This window comes from Egretta garzetta, unplaced genomic scaffold, assembly GCF_000687185.1.
Source record: "Egretta garzetta isolate BGI_Z169 unplaced genomic scaffold, ASM68718v1 scaffold629, whole genome shotgun sequence".
NCBI classification, from domain to species: domain Eukaryota; kingdom Metazoa; phylum Chordata; class Aves; order Pelecaniformes; family Ardeidae; genus Egretta; species Egretta garzetta.
This window is the reverse complement of record NW_009260785.1, coordinates 139,220-160,993: the sequence shown is the minus strand read 5'-3', so window position 1 is coordinate 160,993 and position 21,774 is coordinate 139,220. Positions and strand designations below refer to the sequence as shown.

The following is a 21,774-nucleotide window of genomic DNA, read 5'->3' as shown; positions in this document are numbered from 1 at the left end:
CCATGCTGGCTATCTCGAATTACCTCCCTGGCCTCCATGTGCCTTAGCATAGCTTCTAAGAGGATCTGTTCCATGATCTTCCCAGGCACAGAGGTGAGGCTGACAGGTCGGTAGTTCCCAGGGTCTTCCTTTCTACCCTTTTTGAAAATGGGTACAATGTTTCCCTTTTTCCAGTCACCAGGGACTTCACCTGACTGCCATGACTTTTCAAATATCATGGAGAGGGGCTTGGCGACTACATCGGCCAATTCCCTCAGGACTCTGGGATGCATCTCATCAGGGCCCATGGACTTATGTGCATTCAGGTTCCGCAGGAGGTCACAAACCCGATCTTCTCCTACTGCAGGAGGGGTTTTGCCCTCCTGGTCCCCCTCATGCCATCCATCAACTCGGGAGGGGTGAGGAAAGAGGCTGCCAGTGAAGACCGAGGCAAAAAAGGTGTTGAGTACCTATGAAGCTCTTGAAAAAGGAATAAATAGTTATTTTACATGGGGCCTGAGTAGTTTCTGAAGTGCATCTTGTAGTGATCTTGAGGTAAAACTGAGCATTTACTTCACGATTTTATGCTTAATCTGAAATTCAAGTGTTGAAATTTCATTACTGATGTAACAAATAAGTGAGATCATGAAAATCAATTACTTCTACAAATGAAAAAAAGTGATATCCTTACCTATTGTATGCTGTTGTCTTGGAGTGAGCTACTGTGATTCTATGAACATCAGTACTGAGCACTTTATTTATAGACCATCCTTTTTTCTTGGCCCTGTTTCTGAGGAAATTCAGGGTAAAGTTTTAATTTTACTGAATTTTCAACGATGAATTGTTTCTGCTTTTGATATTGTGGTGGTTTGACCCTGGTTGGATGCCAGGGGCCCACCAAAGCCGCTCTATCACTCCCCTCTTTAACCAGACAGAGGAGAGAAAAGTAAATCAAAAGGCTCGTGGGTCGAGATAAGGACAGGGAGAGATCATTTATCAGTTATCATCACGGGCAAAACTGACTCGACTTGATAAAATTAATTTAATTTATTATCAATCAAAATCAGAGAGGGAGAGGATAAAAACTGCTAAATCTCACCTTTCCCCCGCCCCTCCTTTCGTCCTGGGCTCAACTTCACTCCCAGTTTCTCTACCTACTCCCCCCCAGTGGTGCAGGGGGATGGGAATGGGGATTGGGGTCAGTTCATCACACGTTGTCTCTGCCGCTTCTTCTTCCTAGACGAAGACCCTTCCCCTGCTCACGTGTGGGGTCTCTCTCACGGGAGACAGTTGTCCACGAACTTCTCCAACATGAGTCCTTCCCACAGGCTACAGTTCTTCACAAACTGCTCCAGCATGGGTCCATAATTTCCACAGGGTGCAGTCCCTCAGGAGCAGACTGCTCCAGCGTGGGTCCCATGTGGGGTTACAAGTTCTGCTGGCAAACCTGCTTTGGTGTGGGCTCTTCCCCCCATGGGTCTGCAAAGTCTTGTCAGGAACCTGATCTGGCTCAGGCTTCCCTTGGGGTCACAGCCTCCTTCCTTTGGGCATCCACCTGCTCTGGCATGGGGTCCTCCACAGGCTACAGGTGGGTATCTGCTCCACTGTGGAACTCCATGGGCTGCAGGGAGACAGCCTGCCTCACCATGGTCTTCACCATGGGCTGCAGGGGAATCTCTGCTCTGGCGCCTGGAGCACCTCCTCCCCCTCCTTCTTCACTGACCTTGGTGTCTGCAGGGCTGTTTTCTCTTGCATCATCTCACTTCTCTCTCTGGCTACTGAGCTGCAGCAGGTTTTTTTCCTTCTTAAATATGTTATCACAGAGGCGCTTCCACCATCACTGATTGGTTTGGCCTTGGCCAGCAGCGGACACAAGGAAAACTTCTAGCAGCGTCTCACAGAAGCCACCCCCCGCTACCAAGACCTTGCCACACAAACCCAATACAGATAGTCTGCGCAAATGACACACCTTCAATTCTGTTGCCCATTCACAAAGCTACTGGATGTGCAGAATGTTCTTTTCTGGACTGAGAATGTTTTCATTAGTCCTTTATCAAGAATATAAAAAAACATTTCTGTCTGTCTTAAATTTTGGGGGTGTGCAGGTGAAGTTGGTGTTAACGGTGTTAAAAGAATGCTTATTTTGTGCCCAATTCATAGCTAATCTCTACCCTGGACTTTGAATTAAGCGCTTTTTAACTGTGACACATGGAATGCGAGAGCTTTGTTTTAATTATTGTAGCTATAAATATTCTGGACTTCATACTTCCTGAGAAATAGGTATGAATGCAAATAATGCTTACACAAGCTCACCATGAAACCAAACCCCTCACTAGGATTTTGCCTTCAATATACTAGATCTTGAAGTCATTGTAGAATCCATCACTATTTTTAATGAAAGTGTACTTGCTCGAGCAGCCTGCAGCATGCACAAATTATTTAGGTGGATGACTTCTAAAATAGCCGCAGGAGAAAATGATACATTTAATCACTTTACTGTACTCCAGATCCATCAGTTGTTCCTGACAACTACCTTTCCCAAAACTGGACAGTGCGAGAAAAGTCTTGTAACTGGATTAGAGCGGTTGCTAACATTTAAAACAGATACACATATATTTGTTAAAAGTATCTTTAGAAAAAATGAAGTAACCTAACTATAAAAAAGCATTTTGTGCTACACATTCAAATTTTATGGAGCTACCGTGCTATCTTTTAGAAATAAAAGAAGGTAAAAATAGGAGGACTGAAAAGTATGTTTTAAATTACTAAAGAATTAGCTAAACAAATCATTGTCTCCAATTAATCACAGGGAACTATTTAAGTCCTTTAAACTTCCGATCCCTAAAACTCATTGCAGATGGTATGGCTGGGGGATAGAATCTTCCTTCAGCAGTCTTTAATTAAATTCAGTGTTGGGTATCCTCTTCACTCAGGCTTATGAGTGAGATTCTCTTCAGCTTTATTCTTTGCTATATACTTCATTTAACATAAAACCTGAATGCGTTGTTAGCGAAAAGTCCTGTAGGACACTTTCTTTTGATGAAAAAGGGCACATTAAGATTTCTCAGGCATATGTGACTCAGAATTTTAAGCAAAATGATGACATTTAAATTCATAGGGTTTAGGTACTAGCTGTACGGGAAACAGTAGTCTTTTCTGCTCTCAAAAGTAAAACTGTTCCTGGTAGTGAAGAATTGAAAGGATAAATGAGGAAAGCAGCTAAGTGCTTCCATCCTAACCTCATAATCAGGAGCAGCCTAATGTAGACTTCTGTATAATTGGCAAGTTCTTGTTTATTCTTTGATTTCAGGACACATGTAACTCTTTCATAACAATCTGAACATTGAGAAAATCAGTTTGATTTCTCCTTCCAATGCTCAGCTTCTTTGCTCACAAAAATGACAGGTAGCGTTATTGTGCCAGACTGTCTATTTAACCAGCCTGGGGAGAATTATCCCTGCAAAAGCATGAGCTTGCACTGGACATGATGCCTTCTGTCCGTATTCCCTCCTATAAATTGCCACAGATAGCAAAGTCTGTCCTTTATCCTGGTGCCTGACTAGAGTTTTTTGTGGCATCTTTAAGCTGAACCAGCAATTGGACTACTGTATATGGACATAGCAAAAAAGAGGAGATTAACAGGAGAAATAGGAAGCACAGAGATAAACTTTGTGCAGTTATTTGTCTGCATGAAACCAGTATCCCGTCCAACTCTGCTATAATCAGAAGAATCATATTCTTAAACTGACTTTACATTTCTGAGTAGTACATGTTCACGTCTGTAGATGCTATGAACGGATATGATTTTTATTTTGTTGATATTACTTAGGGATGGAAAAAAAAGAATGCTAGTACTTCAGCTCTGTAGTTGCCAGTATTTGCATTTCACTACAAAAGTAATCTTGAGAAAAATTGCTTTTTAAAGCTGTGAAACAGGATAATGGTAAATAGGTGTTAGGTTGTGTTTTCTCAAAATAATAGGTTTTAAAATTCTTGTATGTAGCTGTAAATGAGCAGTACTTAGCCTTGTTTTGGGTAAAAAGTAACAAAATAATGAGTGTTTGAAAGTTAATCTCTGCCTGTGCAGTCAAAGACTATAGCTTTGCTCCTGGTGGATATGCACTTAGACAGTAAACAGCTTTTTAAAACGTGTTGCAAGGGAAAATGAGTAAAAACCTACTATCTGTCAGGATAAGTTGAACATGATGTACAAAGAGAAATTGAAATAATTTTCCCAAGCTCAGATCTCTGTGGCTACCTCTATAAGCTTACCTCTCTGTAGTACTTACAGGTAAGTTTTATATCAGTGGAATCATTCAGCCAGAAAAATACGTTCTCTTTCTTTTAAGGGAAAAGGTATTTCTGCTATTAATAGAGGCTGAAACTTGACGTGTACAAATCATCATTCTTATTTTTGATTACAGTTAATAGAAATTCTGTAAAGTAAACTGATTAAACTGTGGAACACGTAAACCTTGGGAAAGGGTTGAGCTAGTTGATGCCTCCCTGGAGGTACCAGTTCAGGCCCTGTAAGACCCACCATGTTTGTGCAGCATCCCTGCTGGATATGAGACCTGCCCTTCCCTACCCAAGAGCTCAGGACAGCCATATCCCTACCTTCATATGAAGTAGTTCCTGCTTTTTAAACTTGAAGCATTACCTTGAAATTAATCCATTTTAGGCAACTATATGCTATACTGAAAAGGTAGTAAATTCAAAATAAATCGTTAAAGAATGCAGTTCCATCATGAAAACCTTTAAGATGCTTAGGAAAAACACCTGTATGTGTCTCTAGTATCATGATAGTAACAAAAAAAGCTGTGAAAGATAGATTAGAGCTTAGAAAAGAATGTTGTTTGTTTTCTGATTTGATTAAATATTTTCAATACGCAGTTAGAACGTTGTGTTCTGATGTGTTCTGGTGTATTGGTTTCACTGTGCTTTGAAAAGAAATAATTTTCATGTCACCAACTATATGCATAGTGGAATTCAACAGCAGTAGAAGCTGACTAAGAAAAACCACTGCCAGCCTGTGTTTTTGTGTGCTTAACACATAAAATTGAGATACTAAAAACAGGCAGCCTAAAATAACACACTATGGAAAAAGTGGATTTTTTTGTTTTATTTTGTTTTTTTCTTATTTGTTCCTTTGCAGGTGCACTTGGATGTTTCAGAAAATATTTCTTTCAGCATTGGGATGGAAGAACTAGCTAGGATCAAGAAATTTGCAAGGGAAGTGAAAAAGAAAAATATTTTGGTTTATGGTCTCCTTATCCAATATAAGGTATGTAATTCTTTTTTTTTTACGTGCAAATTATCTTCTTTTGTGATTTATATGATCAATGATAGAATCTTCATTTAAAACAATCAAAGGGAAATAAATACGAAATGAAAAAGAATTTTTGGGAAGATTCTTGCCTGTTCTTGTTCAAAATTCAGAAGAGCTTGTAGTTATAGGCAAAAATGTAAGCATTTTGATTAGAGACGAATAAATGGTAAACATTTTCTTAGAAGCACGTGAAAATGTCAGGGCCCTTTTTCTTTTTGCTTTACTGCTTTGAAACTTGCTTTTTGCAGCATTAAAAAAGTAAAAAATAGCAAAAGTGCATTTGATCAGGGGTTCTGCAGAATTTTACGTTTCTCATCAAAACACTGTTTGGTATTTAGGTGACAGAAAGGGAATGGCATACAGGTGTTGAAACAGTGTCCATGTCTGCAATAGCAGCAAATTGCCTCAGCTGGAGGCAAAAAGGGTTAGCACTCCAGCATCCTTTGTATTCACAAAAGCTATTTAAAATAAACAATTTTGTCTGGGAAACATGGTCTGCTGACCAGAAAAGTGGGCTGCCTTGCCTCCAGTGCGAATATAGTCTTTGCAGCTTCTTAACTTGGTCAACAGTGAAGGAAGAAGGAAGTTAGATATTCAATGGAAATTTTAATAAAGAAGAATAAATGTCATCTCAACTGATTATTTTGTTTTTGTTTTTAGATTGAGTTAGATGTTTGGGTTTATATGTATTGATTAAACATGGCTATAGTTATATATCTTTTTCTGGTATACCAAAGTCTTGATTTTTCCTTCTAAATTCTATGGCTTTATTCAGAGCTATGAGTATCAGCACCTATCAGTTTATGCTTTTACAGACTATTGATGCCAACAGAATATGAATAATGCTATTATATGACATTAGTTTGTCTCTTGTTTGTATAACATACAAGGGCATACAACTGTTTTCAATCTTCTTTCTGGTACTATCAAACCCATTTTTTTTTCCAGGGTGAATTCTGTCTTCCTTTGGTAAAAATCGTTTGAATAACTGTGGAAATGTAGCTCTAAAAGGCACCTTATCACAGTAAAAAGCAACATAGCACATAGTGCTTTAGTATAAGTACAGTTTTTTCCTTTTAAACTTCATAGGGTGTATGTATGATTTTATATGCAAATGGATCAATTATACATATATGAATAACAACAGTTAGTAAAGCTGACTGGGAAAAAACTGTTGTAATCTTCAGGGGATATTTGTGACCATGGCACCAAAACATTTTATCAATAACAGGAATGTATAACAACAATATGAGATCTGAATGGAAATTCTTTACCCTTGGTGGTAAGAGAACTGCAGCAGAATGCTGCCTTCATTTTTTGAAAATAAAAAGTTAGAATGATTATATAAGATCACTGCAGAAAGGGTCACCATTTATTACTATAGGAGAAGTACTGTATAGAATAAAATGCTTGGTAACATAAACTACCTCTAGCCATCTTGTTTTAAAATGGCTTTAAAACATGTCCTGTTCACAAAGATGGGGATATAGTCCTGTTTGTCAGTCTTTTGACAGATGACTAACAAATAGGTTATACAGATCATGTGTATATATGTGATGTATGTATCAAGTTTTCTTTTGGCTCCAATGTTCTACAAAGAACATAATTGTTTCTAGGTGAAGACCTATGGAACGACTTGACATATGAATCTAGAAATGACGTAACCCAAACTTTATTGCTGGTCTGGGTGAGAATGACAGGCAGGCACTGTGAACAAAAGCAATTTTTTATAGTGAAAAGACATCTTTAAAACAGTTTCGTGGGGTTTTTTTGTTTGGTTTTTTTTTTATTCCTAAGCGTGATTTGAGAGTCATCAAGATACTTTACTTTTAGTACAACCCATTAGCTAATAGGTGAGTCCATAGGTGAATTCTGTGCTTGAAGATGGAAAAGTGAATTTCATACAGGCATGATGGGGTGACCAGAGGAAGTGGAAGCACAAAAAGCACCTGCTGTTGTAATGCAGGATACTCAGCCTATTGTCACAATAACTTCTGTCAGTATTCGCTTTCCAGAAGTCCCTGAAAGCTATAGTTTATTTCAGGAAAAGAGTGATGACAGCTAACTTCACAGAGCTTCCTTCTAGCTGTCAGGTTTATATCATCACTACCAGACATGCATGGTTGATATACACGTTTACTAATTCAAAACCAGGGATAAAATAGAAGGGATGAGGAATTTATTGAGACATGTGGCCATAGTAATACTGAGGTGAAATTATTTTACATTTAGAAGGGTTATATGATTAAGTGGGTGTGATGATATGTTGTTATAAAAGAACATGGGGGCACTCTTCAAGATTCTTCATTAGAAAAGTAAGCTTGTTAAAATAAATATTTTTTGAGATAAATAGGGTTTTTTTTCTGTTACGGAAATGGAAGTTGAATGCTTTTTGAAACCTAGGGCTACATTTTTGACAGTATTGGAGGAGATGTGAAGCCGTAAGAAAAAAGTATAAATCTTCATTTTCATTTCTTAAATGCAGTGTTTATGTGGTATTTAGAAAAAGATATCAAGTATTTCTATAAATATTTGATACTCCAAGAAGCTAATCAGGAAAATTAAAGGAAAAGGATTTAATGTGCTTTATAAATTACCTGCTTTGTACCTTCCATTTACTCAAAATGAGTTCATGTTCCCTGCTTGTACACAAATAGTTATTTCTCACATAAACATCATGCATGGAATACCAAATTACTGATACTGATACAAAGATTGGATCCACTTCATAACAGCTCAAATTTGCATCCTGAAAATATTGTTGATTTAGATTTCGCCTATGAAAATATTTTTAAAGGCAGTTCTTTTCTAAAACACTTACACAATGTTAGAAATGGTTTACATATTCAAAATTCCAGAGTCTGAACTTGTAGAGTTAGCTTTTGAGGGATTTTCAGATGAGTTGAAGGAAATAGCTGATAAGCAAAGTGAATTAAAAATAGGGAGAAGAATCCAGTTTTTATGGAAGATATAACAGGCATATGTTGATGATGGTGTTAGTAAAATTCCAACTGTTTTGATTTCATGAGTACTTTACCTTGAAAATAGCAATGACTAGTATGGTATTATTAAGTATAAGAATAAGAATTTTTTTTAATAGTAATTAGTCTAGTAGGGTGTAATGCAGAACAGCCAATGCTCAATATTAGGAGGAAAAGCTATAAAAAGAAGCCAAGTTATTCTTAAATAAACAAAGTTTTACCTAAAAGGGGTGTTAATTGCTAAGAAACCAAAGAATGCAAAAGGTAATGTGAAGACATTGCATCCATGCAGGGCTGGAAATATATTAATGTTAGAAGCATTGGTTTATGTCATTCAAACTACAAGATGTGGGAGGGAACCTCAGCTGCATGTGGTAGTTATTTCTTGATCTGTGTTCTGAGCAATGGAATAATACTGAACTTGGGCCTTGATCTCACAAACACACACATTATCTTTAAATATATCCTAGGTAGTTAATGGTTTTATACTTAAATATGATAGTAATGTATTTTAAAAAAATACATATTTCCTCTATTTACTGCTTTTCTCCTTTTTAAAATAATAATGTCTTATGACTGAATTACAAAAAGTAGTCAACACACACAAAAGGAAAAATAAACAGCATTTCCTAATATGGGAGTGCAAATTTAGAAGTTTGCGAAGGTTGCAGTGATGAAATCTTGATCTAGAAGTTTCAGTAATAACTTTGTTACTTTTCACAGAGAATAAAAAGGAACAATTATCATCCAAAATAAAGCATCATGGATGGGCATAGAAAACCACAGAAAGCTTTAAAATATGAAAGTAATACTAATATGACTTGGTTATAGAACTGTATTAATTTTAAATAATCCTACTTCAGAGAGGCACTAACAGAATGCCAGGTCAGAACAGCAAATATGTGCTAAGGCTTGCCTGGAGTAAGGTGGCCGCAAATACTTATGCCTCTTAAACCGCTATGTGATTAAGATAAAGGAACTATTCACTGACAGAAAAAAATCACAGTCCATACACTAAAAAGAGACAAATGATGCAATAGAATAATTGTTACGAAGCTGCTGGAAACTACAAGGAAACTGAACTGTGGGTGCTTTCTTATGCAAACATACTGAACATTTATTGTAGTCTTTAAGATTTTGAAGACAAGGGGCCCATCTACAGCATGCTTGATGGCTCAAGAAGTACCTAGAGTGCCAAATGTGTTTCTGTCTGACTCGGTAAACCAAAAAGGTAAACATTTGTGGTTTCTTTTAATCAAAGATCACTTAAAAAATTATTATGTGCAGACATTAAGGCAGTTGTTCTCAAAACAGGGATCACAACCCCTAATGGGATCATCCAAGTGGCAAAGCAGAAGGTGGTCTGGCAACCAGTAGTGAGATAATGAGCCTGAGGGGCAAATGAATTAAAATCACAAACTAAAAGTCAGATAACCTGTTGAAAACAAATGAGCCATGCCCTACATGACCCCTGTGTGCTTCTTAATTAATTTAATAATCAGCATAGAACTGGTCAAAGGATTGCAATCTGATTAGAATGATTGGGATGATGCCTGGACACCTCTCTCTTCTCAGAATGACACTTTTTTAATTTCAGCTGCAATGACACAATAGATTGTAATGAATCTGGAAACCTACATCTATTTGTAGAAGTCTTTAAGGCCAAGTAATTACTGTTTAGTATTTTCAAGGGCCAGAAACTGAACTTTTAAGTAGCGTGGTCTTACAGACTACTCACTCTTTCATCAAGGAAAATGGGGCAAATGAATGATAAGCCGTAGTGATCTTGCTTGCACAAAAAGTGGGTCAGAGGGAAACCAAATCCAGTTTGAAACTTTCTACATGAGTAACCTCATAGAAATCAGCATCTGTAAGCTTACTAATATAAAGGCATAGCAAGTAATTCACCAATAAAACCAGAGACTGATATTTATGGAGGCTGGACACTATTTTATCCTTAATTATTAGTACTGTCTGTGACCAGTCATGTCTGCATATTTTGCAGTAGGTAGAACTGACATGATGAAAAAGGTTTACAAAAACTGACTTCTAAAAAAAAAAACCCAACTAAAAGTAACTCTTGATGGAATTTTCACTGAATAAAAGTTACAGAACTGGGGGGTCTATTAACTTGATATTCAACAAATCAAACATAAAACTATCCTTTTCCCTTGGGAATGGCTCACACAGAAATAGTAAGATCTCTCATAAAGAAAAATACTCTGAATGAGCCATATCATCTTTTAATGCTCCCAAAAGATGGTGGTAGAATTTATGGAATAAAATGTTTACAGGTGATATTTTGCATATATCAATTTTCAGATCTTCAGTAATTTCAGTAATATTTAGCTTGTCTTCATATTTGAATTTTGCAGTTGGGTGGAGATTATTTGAAGCAGATACATTTGCTTTGGTGGAAAAGATTGTGATTTCACAGAGAAGAATCATTGTGCTCCATCAGTATTTTCACACACATGGACAAATACAGATAATGTTCTGACCCACCTTGACAGTTTTGTCTTTGATTTTGTTTTGAAATATTCAACAGCTCATCGCTCATTCATATATTTTACTGTGTGAACGTGTGGAAATCTTAACAGGCTTTGTTCAAAAAGTGTATGATCAAAACCATTGGTCCATCTGGTTGATTTGATCATGAGGATTTTTTGTCTGTCACACTTGCTCATATGAAAGCACATTTACAGGAACTTCTGAAAATAGCACAGTTTTTAAATATAGATTTGGCCATACTGTTTGTAACAACTGCCTCTTAGGAAACATATTTATATCGTTTTGACATGTTAGTATCAAAATTGTGGGAGAGTACTCTTAAGATTTCTGTCAAGGAAATATTTTTATTCTTTAACTACAGGAATCAGTTCTAAATTTAGCATTTGAAAGACAGAAAGCTGAGTTGTTCCAAAGAAATACTTATATGCGTGAAAATTTTTTTCCACTATGTAATATATACAGATATAATAAACCAGCTAGGTGGCTTTTAGTTTTGAACTGAACTGCGTCTGTTTTGTACCATTCAAAGCTTGTCAAGAAATTAAAAAAAGGTCACATCTTTGGAACATTAGCCAATTAAGAAATATATTAATTCCAAGTTTATCAAAATGTTGGTTAAACTTTGAGCTTTGAGTCAGGAAAGGTCATAAACATTTGAGTGTTAAATTACTTGACACCAAACCTGGAAACTTCACTTCTGCTTGAAGCGCTCTGGTGCGTACCGTTGCGGGGAGCACAGCTGCTTGCCTGTAGTGTTGCTGATTTTAGTAGGTATCCTGAAGCCTGATACTGGATCATATTGATCATCAAATTGTTAGTCTTAGTCTTTTTTTCAGGGTTTTAGTGTGTCTACCTTGAATGCTTGCATATGTGCTCTTACATTTGCTTGCTCATTTTCTTTTGGCAGTATGTTCTCTTTGCCTTGCCTTGTTTCCCCTCAAGTCTTCCTCCTCTCCTAGCCAAAACAGGTAATAAGGTAGTGGATTTATTACAACTGTGTGACTTTACTGAAGGCACTCAAATGAAGCATTTCTACAAACTGACTTTGCAGTGCAGTACCAAATTCCCAGTCTGAGGAAGATGAGCTTTCTAGAAAAATAATTGGTAACCTTTTGGGTTTTCATTAAATAACTCTATAGGTTTTTACCAGAGAAGGGTCAGAAAGTTGCTCAATTTGTCTCTGCTGTTACAGCTTCTAGGAGTTTAACAAGCTGCACAGAAAACGATGATATTAATGTTTTATGCCTTTTTCACATGACCTTTTTAGACTTATTTCAGCTATTTAGCTTGTAATTGGAGAAATTGTGAGTTCTCCCATCATCTTGTCAGCCAAAATAATTAAGGCATGTAGACTTACCTTAAAAGTCACGTCTTCATAGAAGTCTTTAAAGTTCCTTGCTTTTATAGCCCAGTTTAGCCATCCTGGCAATGTTAGTCAATAAAGGTTGCCAGTTGTTTCTTTTGTGGATATTTTAATTGTATACAATGTATTATTCTAAAATACCTTAATAGTATGGAGTGGAATTTTGGGGAACAAGTAGATTCAAAAGGTGAAATGCTAAGCTCTCTAGAGGAAAGGAAAATACGTAATATACAATATAGCAACTTAGAAAAGTCTGTATGTATTGATTATGCTAGATACTTTAATGTGATGGGAAATAAGCATTGACTTGGAACCATTTGCAAAAACAAATACTATGAGCATCAAATCTGAGTTTCATCTTCAAATCTGTTAGTATGAGTTAATTCTGACTTTTTTCTGGTTTATGAAGGCTTTGATGTTGAGCTGCTATCTCTTAGTGGAAACATTTAAACATTTAAGATTAAAGAATTTTGATACAAAGGTTTTTTTTGGAAACAACTGCTTTTAACTTTTTTTCCATTGCTAGCTTGCCTAAGAAACCTGTGAAGTCCATCGTATCTGTTTATGGACAGTTGCACTTTTGAATTGTTAGTGATGCGATTCTCAAACTAAAGTGATGCTTCTACTCTTCTACTGTCTGAACTGGGCATCAAAAACTAGTTTGCTTGCCTTGTTTCCATGCTATCCCCCAGAGGCATCATTTAATAGGTAACCAAAATACTCACATAACCTTCAGAATACATCTTTTTTTTCTGGCTTAGCTCTGAATACATAAAACAACGAAAAAGAAGCTTACTAAAATTGTTATGTGCGCTTAGGAGGCATTTTGAAAATGTTACCAGCTTGCTGTTGTGTTAGTTTCCTAATGATCTTTTGTACTTTGGATGCACTTTTTCATTAAAAAAAAGGCTGAAATTTTTCAGGTAACTTTTTCCAGTTTCAATGCAAAGTTTAGTTTCATAACTATTAGTAAACAACTCTGAACATAGGAGTTTATAGAGTCAGTGCTAGCTTGGCTGGTAATACAGATGTTCATCAGTATTTTACTGTAGGAGGTGTCTTCTCTGAAAGACATGTCTCTGTTGCCTTATAGGTTTTATATTTAATCATACAGCAAAGATCCGTCATGTTTCTCTGGAATTTAGGGTTTCTACAAGCAAAGATCAGTAATTTCTGCTTCATTAATTTACTTGTCTCCAATGATACAGATACCAGTTGTGCTATTTTTTTTTCTACTGTGCCATGCAAGTTACCTCTTTGACCATATAACTTCCTCAGTTTGTAGAACATTTTCATCACTGTATTTTACCAGAAAAACTTTCTTCAGCCATTTAAATGCAAGAAGAAATTCTCATCAAGCTGTACATTGTTAGTAACTGAAACCATTCTGTGGCTTTTGCTGCAGTCGTCATGGTATGGTAGCTCCTAAAATTTGTGCAGCAGTGGCCATCAAATCTATATTGTGAGTATTAATTTCCACTTTCACCCTCTCCCACTATTTACAAGCAGGAGTCAAGTAATCCAGCCCCAGGCTGACATTGGGGGAATTCTTTACAAGGGTTGGAAGCAGTGCTTGATGTTTCTGTATGAATTTGGGATATTAAGCCCCAAATCTTATTTGTTGCTTATATCAGATTTTTCATATGAAACTCATCCATTATGGAACATAGCCAGTGCTGAAGTATATAGAAATAATATGGGATATTACACTTTATGGCAAAAGCTCTATAATGTCTAGAATGAAAAACGCCCTTTACTCCCCAGGCTGTGCACAGCCTTCAGGTCTCAATGAACTTTTAAAAATTATTTGGGAAGATAACATAACATATATTTTGGATTGAAAATATCAGAAAATCAGTAACTTCTGTAGTTTATTTAAAATAAACTTTGTTTTCTCAGCATAACTGATAGAAACAATATGAAATTATAAACCTGCTTTTGCTACTCTAGATCTTTCCTACCATGTATTTTCTGTTGTCTTCAAATGAGACTGCCTCTCTTTTTGATTCTGGGTTTTAAGAAACATGAATTAATTTAGTCCCTGTTTAGTTTCTTCTGTTATACTAGAGCTGTGTTTCTTGACTGCAGGAGGATTTTTCTTTGAATGAAAGGTGATGCATCCTTATGTAGGATGAACGAGAGCTTTCCTTTTCACACATTATTTCTGCAACTAGTTAAGAATACTTATTTTAATACAACTAACGACACTCATATAACCTTTGTTACATTTGAAAATGCAGTTAAAAATTGCTAAAGCTATCGCATTAAGGAAACAAAACTGGAAGAGTGAGTGTGTGACACTGTCTTGAATCCTGTGCTTCCCAGTCTTGCATTCTTTTGTCACTTATCCATCTCATCTAGAAGTACCTGTCCTGATACATCTGAGGTTTGGGTTTCTTTGTTAGGGTGGGCTTTATTGTGCTACAATATATTACCATCAAAGATGGCCATAATGGCTCAGATCAGAAGTTTATCTAGCCCATTATCTTGTGTCCAACAGCAGCTGTAAGGAAATGCCTGGGAGAGAATCAGATCAGGGCAAGCATATATGACACCCCTACTTCTCTCCCTGTACTCAATTATTGTTAACTTAAGTATTTCCTGAGCCAGAGCTGTTTTCTGTGGAAGTATCAGCCCTAATATATTTCTGTTCCATGCTCTTTTCTGGTCCCCTGGTGTCCATGTAAACTTTTACCACCCACTGTATCCCCTAACGAACAACTACATAGTCTGGAAAACAGGGAGAGATGGTTCTTCACAAAATAGTGCCCTGTTAGTGTCCTATTACTCGCAAGGTCTTTTTTCTGAGTAATAATGGTCTGCTGACATCCTGTAATTTAAAATGTGAAATACACATGCATTATTTTACATTAATTCATATCACATTTCATTTATCATTTTATTGTCTAGTTACTCAGTTTATAATGGTCTTTCTGCCTTTCATTTCAGTCAGCCCTGCCCTAATGAACTTTCTATCATAAGCAAACTCATATTATTACTTACTCATTTTCCCAGTCCATTTATGAATGTGTTGAACAACATAGATCCTATAACAGATCCCACCTGAACTATGCAGGTTCTGTTCTGAGAACTGACCGTTTACTCCTACCCTTTCCACTCTTGTCTTTTGAGCAAGTATTTTTCCATGTCAGGACTTCCGTCTTACATCATGGCACCTTAGTTTTCTTAAAAGTCTTTGGCAAGGAATTTTCTTGAAAGTCTTGGAAATCCCAGTCAATTCAATCAACTGTCACCCACTCCTTTGAAGAAATCCAGTAAGAGTGCAAAGTAAAACTTCAAAAGAAAGCCACATTGACTCTGCCATCTTTAACTTGCTGTCAGCTATTATCCAGTGTTTCACTTTTTTGTTAAATTGCCTGATACAGGCTTAAGGCTTTCTATTCTGTAGTTCTCTCTATCTTTCCAGATTTTTCTTGTTTTAAAATGGCAATTACTACCCCTAGTTGTGCCTACTGATGAGGTAATTTTTAAACTAGAGATTATGTACCACCATTAGGAGCTGAGCTTCAGCACCGTTGGGTGAATGCCATATAGTCTGGGGATTTGTTACATTCCTCTCTTTAATTTCTTCCCTACCTCTTCTACAGTTAACTGCAATTTTACAGGTTATTTGGCTGTTAACAAAGAGGAGATCCAGCATGTGAATTTCCTCGCACCAATTCAGAGGATTAATTTAGTTTCCCTGCAATAGCTGTGTCTTTCTTGAGCACTCACTGTACACATTGAGCATCAGTTGGCCCTACTGACTCTGGCAGACTTCCTGCTTCTGATGTGCATGAGGAAAGATTTATTATTGGGTTTGATTCTTTTTGCTAGTTCTCTTCCAAATCCTTTTTGTTTGTTTCCCTTACTGTGTTTTTATCTTTACTATGCCAAAATTTATGATTGTCTCTATTTTTTTTCTATTTGGGTATGTCTGCATCTTTTTGAAGGATGCCTTCTTTTTCTTATAACCTCTTATCCTGCTGTTTAACTATACCACCGTTTTTCTGCCTTCCTTCCAGCCCCACCCTGGCAGGATCCCTTGGCTTTGTGCTTTCAATGTGGTCACCCTTAGTAGCTTCCATATTTCCTGTGAGGATTTAATTCTCTTTGCTGCTCATTTACCTTCTTTTTAACAAGGTTCCTCAGTTTTTCATTATGTAGTTTCCATTTCTGTCCCTTTGGCATTTTATATTCAGTATATGTAATCCAGGCTCTCTTCCTTAGCTTTGATCCACTCAATGACAGATCTGTATTCTAAATTCAAAATATAATACAAAACATTGTTTCTTCTTGTGTCGGTTTGATTTCCTTACTCTTTCTTCCCCACTCCCTTGTCTGCAATTTATTCTGTTTTCTCCCTCAGTCTGCAATGTTGCCTTGGCTTTTGATCCTGGTTCTTTCAGAAGCCAGGATCTTCATTCTTCTTGTAGGTCTAGCTGCACTACCTGGTTCTTGTAGCAAGATTTCTTATATTTTAGCCAGTTTCTTTTCTGTTTTCTGGAACATGAAACCTATCCTTCAGTTCTGTTTTCTTCTGTTATATTTTTTGTTTCTCTGCTTTGTCTTTATTGTCCTGTGCTTCTGTGGATCTTCCTGCTCCTGTTGTGGCCTGTCACCGTGGGTTTGTTATTCAGCAGATGCAAATTTTGTCTTGAATAGAGAGGCTTTTTTCTTCAGTCACAACCTCATGTCCTAGCTGAATCTTCCCTTCTGAGATTTCAAGCACAATGTACTTCATGCATACTGACTATCTTTGAGCTTCAATATGTATTTCTTTTTGCTATGTGAGTGTTGTTTTCATCTCATGCATATCTCTGTCTTTATAGAGAGATGGCAAAGGAACGTTCTCATGCAAGCTCCCCTGATGTCTATGAGCAGCTCCTAGCATGTTCTCGTGCCCTTGTCAGCCATGGTTTCTCATCTAGCTGTTTGCCTCATGTTATCTGTTCAGTTCCTGTGTGCAAAGGTGCAAATATGCCCTTGCTCCTTCAGCATTGCTTACCCATATTTGCACCAAGCAGCTCACAGAGCTTGCTGCAAGCAGCATCTAATCCAGCCAACCACCAAGCAAGAGACAAGCAAGGAAATTTGCTCACCACTGATGAATTCACATTGTTTCTCTTCGCCAAGGATAAGGCCAGAACAATCTGAGTGTATTCTGCTGCTTGCTTCTGGTTGCTGAGAGCTACTTACTTTTTAACATTTAAAGATAACGGGAGCAAATCTTGTGGCAACTTCATCTCGCTAATGTTAAGTCTCTAAACATTTCTGCTGGCTTTCGTCTAAATAGGTTTTGGAACATCTGTGTATGAAGGTATGTTCATATCTCAAGACAATGTGAGATGCACAGCGTTTGAAGTTAGATTAAACTCTACTGTGAATATTCTCTTGAGACATGGAAATGCATGAGTTTAGGATTAACAGAGGTAGAATGAGGTATTTTTATATTTTATAAAAAAAAAAATGTTGTCGTTCACAGAAAGACATATAGATCATAGGTAACCTCCATGGGTAGTGACCTTCACTGGAATTTTGTTGTGAAGTAATTTCTGAAAGTTACTTTCGTGTCATGTGCTTGGATTAAAAAAAAAAAGGTGGAAAATGTCACCATTATAGAACTTCCAGCATTCACAGTCTAAACTAATTATGCTTGATTTTAAAACATTCTTTGAGCTGTTGTTTTCCTAAGCCAATTTTTATTCATCCTCCTAAATAATATTTTTAACTATATTCCAAGCCTTACAGCATAATTTCCCACCAGCTCAGAGAAGTCAGTCATACTTTCTGCTGAGAGGCAGAGCCCATTACTTCACAATGTGCTTAAATAAATCTGCTTGATTTATAACTGTTTTGATCTCTGAAGTTTCCACCAAGCAGAATCTTTTAAAAAATGGGATTGTTTACATCTGAGTTTGATTCAACCTGTGTGGTACTGGCAGCAGCGTGAATGCTCATTTTTGGCAGAGCCTCTGCCTTCAACTTTTTCCCTGACTCGGTTTTTTCATTCTTATGCAGATATGTGCTCAAGTATCTCTCAGTTGAGTATTTAATTCCAGTGTTCTGTGCTTAAATTTATCAGATCAGGTGTTGAATTTTGTAGGCAAAATTTTTAGCAAAACATCTGAGAAACAGAGATAATGTATGATCTCTACTTAAATGACAGCGATAAAGTGAAGTACGCTTTGTAAGCCTGACTACACGCAAACTTTTATGTCCACTCGCTCCTTAAGCTGTGCGATTTTAGAAGCTTCTCCCTGTCCTGTGAGATCTTTCATTATCCAAAATGAGGTAAAATGGCTTCAGAGCTTTCCTTTGACCAGATCAGATACCAGTTCCATAGTTCAGCTTTTGATTTTCGTCCTCAAAGTGTGCTCTGTGCTTGCAGTGTTCAAGGTACAAAGATTCGTCTGTGGAGTTAGGGCATAACTATCATTATGAACTCATGGAGTTTATGAACCAAAATTGTTGGTGTTGTCAGAAGGGACACATATGCCTTTTCCTCTGAGGTCGAGAGTAACCTCCCTCTTTTGAATCTGCTGTTGGAGGAAGAGGGGGTGTTAGTTCCTTCTGTAAAAGATCAATTACTACTTTCAAGGACCACCCTGTCTGGGTGAAGCTCCATTTCTTGTGCCGGCTCCTGGTCCTATGCACCTTTTCCTCATTCTGTAGATAAGAAATTTTAATTAAAACATTTTCCCTCCTTCTCTAACAGATGTATATGCTACATAGTAACATAGCTTTTGGAGGTTTAAGTCCTTGTTATGTAAGGTACAGGACAACTGGGCAAAACATGATGCAGTTACCCAGACTAGAGATGAAACGTCCTGAATTCTGTTTCTAAAAGTAGTGGCAGTAGCTCAGGAGGAGTCTGCCCTTGGTACTTTGGGTTTGGGCAGAAGCAAAACTGAAGCAAATGTATTGATGTTTCAGTGTTTGGATTTATTTCTTGGATTTTTAAAACCGTCCATAAAATGCTCCAGATACTTGCGTTAGACCAGAATGTAACTGTTATTTTGTTTCCTGACAAATAATTAACACACTGAAATGGTTACAGCCTAAAATAATTACATTTCTGCAAAGAGGTTGAAATATTGAGGTTCAAATAAGTGCATGCTACTGCAAATAAAGCTTGTTGAGTTTGTTTTTTCAGAACCTGTTCAACAGTGATTGGTATGAAGGATCTAGTTACCTGAAAATTTGAATGGAAATGGTTTGCAGTGAAAAGTTTGAATTCAGAGTGTTTTCAGATTATGTAAACAAAGCATACTATGGATGTTCTAGATAAAATGTTTTATGCTGAAAACATTACTTAAATGTTTTGTTATCCATCAGGAAAGAAAAAATTCTTCGTATTATTAGAATCCCATTAGGGAATGGCAGTCTAAGAGGGGGGAGGTATTTTAGGACAGGAAAGAATTTTGGGACTTGTTTTCTCCCAAACTGCTTGCTCATTTTGTTATGCTGTCCTGCAAATCCATCTTTAGGAGGAGCTTAGTGTACCAGCTGATGCTTTATCACATGCACATTTTCAGGAACACAAAGGTAGGTAAAGCAGATTATTAATGCTATACGTATAATTTAGTTAATTTGTATACAGGTGTTTGATCCCACAGGAGAGAGTGAAGTAAATGTAACTCTAAACAGAGCTGGGTTTAGGTTGGTCATCGTGGGCGACCTGCATAAGGCTGTGGGTTGCTTCTGAGATTCCACGCTTCGTCTCTGGCCAGACAGGTTTGGTCTGACAGAAACCATGCCATCTTCTGCATGCATAAAAGTCGATCAGTTTATGATTGCTCTGGTACTGTGATAGATGTGCAGTTTAGAAGCTCCTTTACTTTTAGTAAGCAAAGTTGAAGTTTCAGTGAAAGTAGAAAAAACAAAAAAAACAAAAAAAAAAACCAAACATGGCTTTCTATCACTTGAATAAATTAATTTTCCTAAACAATATAATCTCTTTGCTGAAATAGTTCATCCCAAGAATGAGATCGGGGATGAAATTCAGTGGTGTAAGACAGTAGCTGCTGAAAGTTTCTAGTTATTCTAATAGAGCTTTCATAGTCAGGTTGTGTGTCAGACGCAGCAGTAGCAAAGGTGTGCAAGTTGGTAGTTCTGTTGGCTGTAGTGATGCTTTCAGTGTTAACAGGGCTGGTACGTCTAGTGGAAGGGCAGGTATGACTTCATGTGCCAACAGCTCCTTGCAACTTTGTAAGAGCTTGAAACTGGACTATTTCTAAAAGAGATGGATTTGAATGTTCAGTGCTGAACAAAATCAGTGGCTAATAATGTTTCTTCTTCTTCATACATAGGAAGTTAGAGACAGAAAACATGATCATCCAGTTTCCTCCGCTTTACATGCAAGATTATTCCTTTAAGTGAACATCATTGTCTTTGCCTTCCTTCTGTTGTTGGTTTTAGTACCTTTACCCATCTTGCATCCGTGATGGTATAGCTCATCTGAAACATGTATTTCTTTTGTATACCCGTGTATTTCAGCTTTTCACTGCTTGGCAAAAAATGTTATGTAATTAATTCTGGGTATTTTACCTCTTTCTGGTATGAATTAGGCCGTTCTCCCCTTCTATTCAGTAAGGACATATTTTGTACTAATTAATATTATAGCATTAAGAGAAACTGCTTGGAGGCTCAGTGCCTAATTACCGCCTACATATTCTTGGTTAAGTGGGACATGAGCAGTGTCTTTTCAAACACATGGACATACAGAAATGTTTAGGGTTGTTATTAAAAAGCAGCCTTTTTTCCTCTCCAGTTGTCAGCCCAAATCACACTAAAGTTCAGTTACATCTTATTTCATAAGCCAAGATCTTTCTTCACATTGCCTTTTGAAAATGATGTTCCCCCTTGCCTCTGATCAAAGTCTATCACAGACTAAAGTGCTGCAACAGGGCAGACCTAAGAGCTTTTTTTTCAGGGAAAAAATGGCACAGGAAATTTATTTTAAAATAGAACTTTTACTAAAAAAAAGTATGGTTTCACAAGTGCTACTAAAAGTGTTTTTTCATAGATTCTCTATCAATAGTCCCTTTTGATATAGATACTGGAAAATATGCAAGGAATTATCCAGAATGCTTGTATGAATGTTTCTTAGACTGGGGGTGGAGGGTCATTACCCACATGATGTAAATATGCAAGAGCTGCAAGTAAGAAGTGTTTTCTAGAAGCAGTAGAACTGTGTTTAAGATAGTCCTTGCCAGGATAATTAGGGACGTGAAAGATCAGATTCACTTGGGATGGGAACATTGGGCAGAATTGCTTAGTGCTAATTTATAGCATGAGCTTTATCATTGGGTACTTTGATGTTAATTAGTCTTGGCTAGTAAACTCCTGTGGTATTGGTCCAATGGGCTCTTTTTATTACTATGAGTATATCCTTGGTAGCAGCATGATTATTATTTCTACAAGCTTTAGTGAACCCTGTAAGCAAGTTGATATCCTTACACATTGTGTTTAGTCTAAATTTACGTTATCTCTAGGATTTGACTTTATTTGCTAACTAAGCTAAGTACAAGATGAATGTAAAACTGACCAAAACTTTCTCACTTAAACATAGGATGCTTTTGTTGGGTAAGATTAGGAAAAACTCTCTT

General features: G+C 37.0%; 1 protein-coding gene across 1 annotated transcript in view; it reads left to right on the top strand.

Moving 5' to 3' along the window:
* The window catches only part of CRPPA (CDP-L-ribitol pyrophosphorylase A), a 116,065-nt gene that overhangs the window by 82,047 nt on the left and 12,244 nt on the right, over window positions 1-21,774 (top strand). The window contains exon 9 of the mRNA XM_035901770.1: window positions 5,135-5,263. Within this exon, the coding sequence (XP_035757663.1) occupies window positions 5,135-5,263 (129 nt within the window). The remainder of the gene's footprint in view (window positions 1-5,134; window positions 5,264-21,774) is intronic.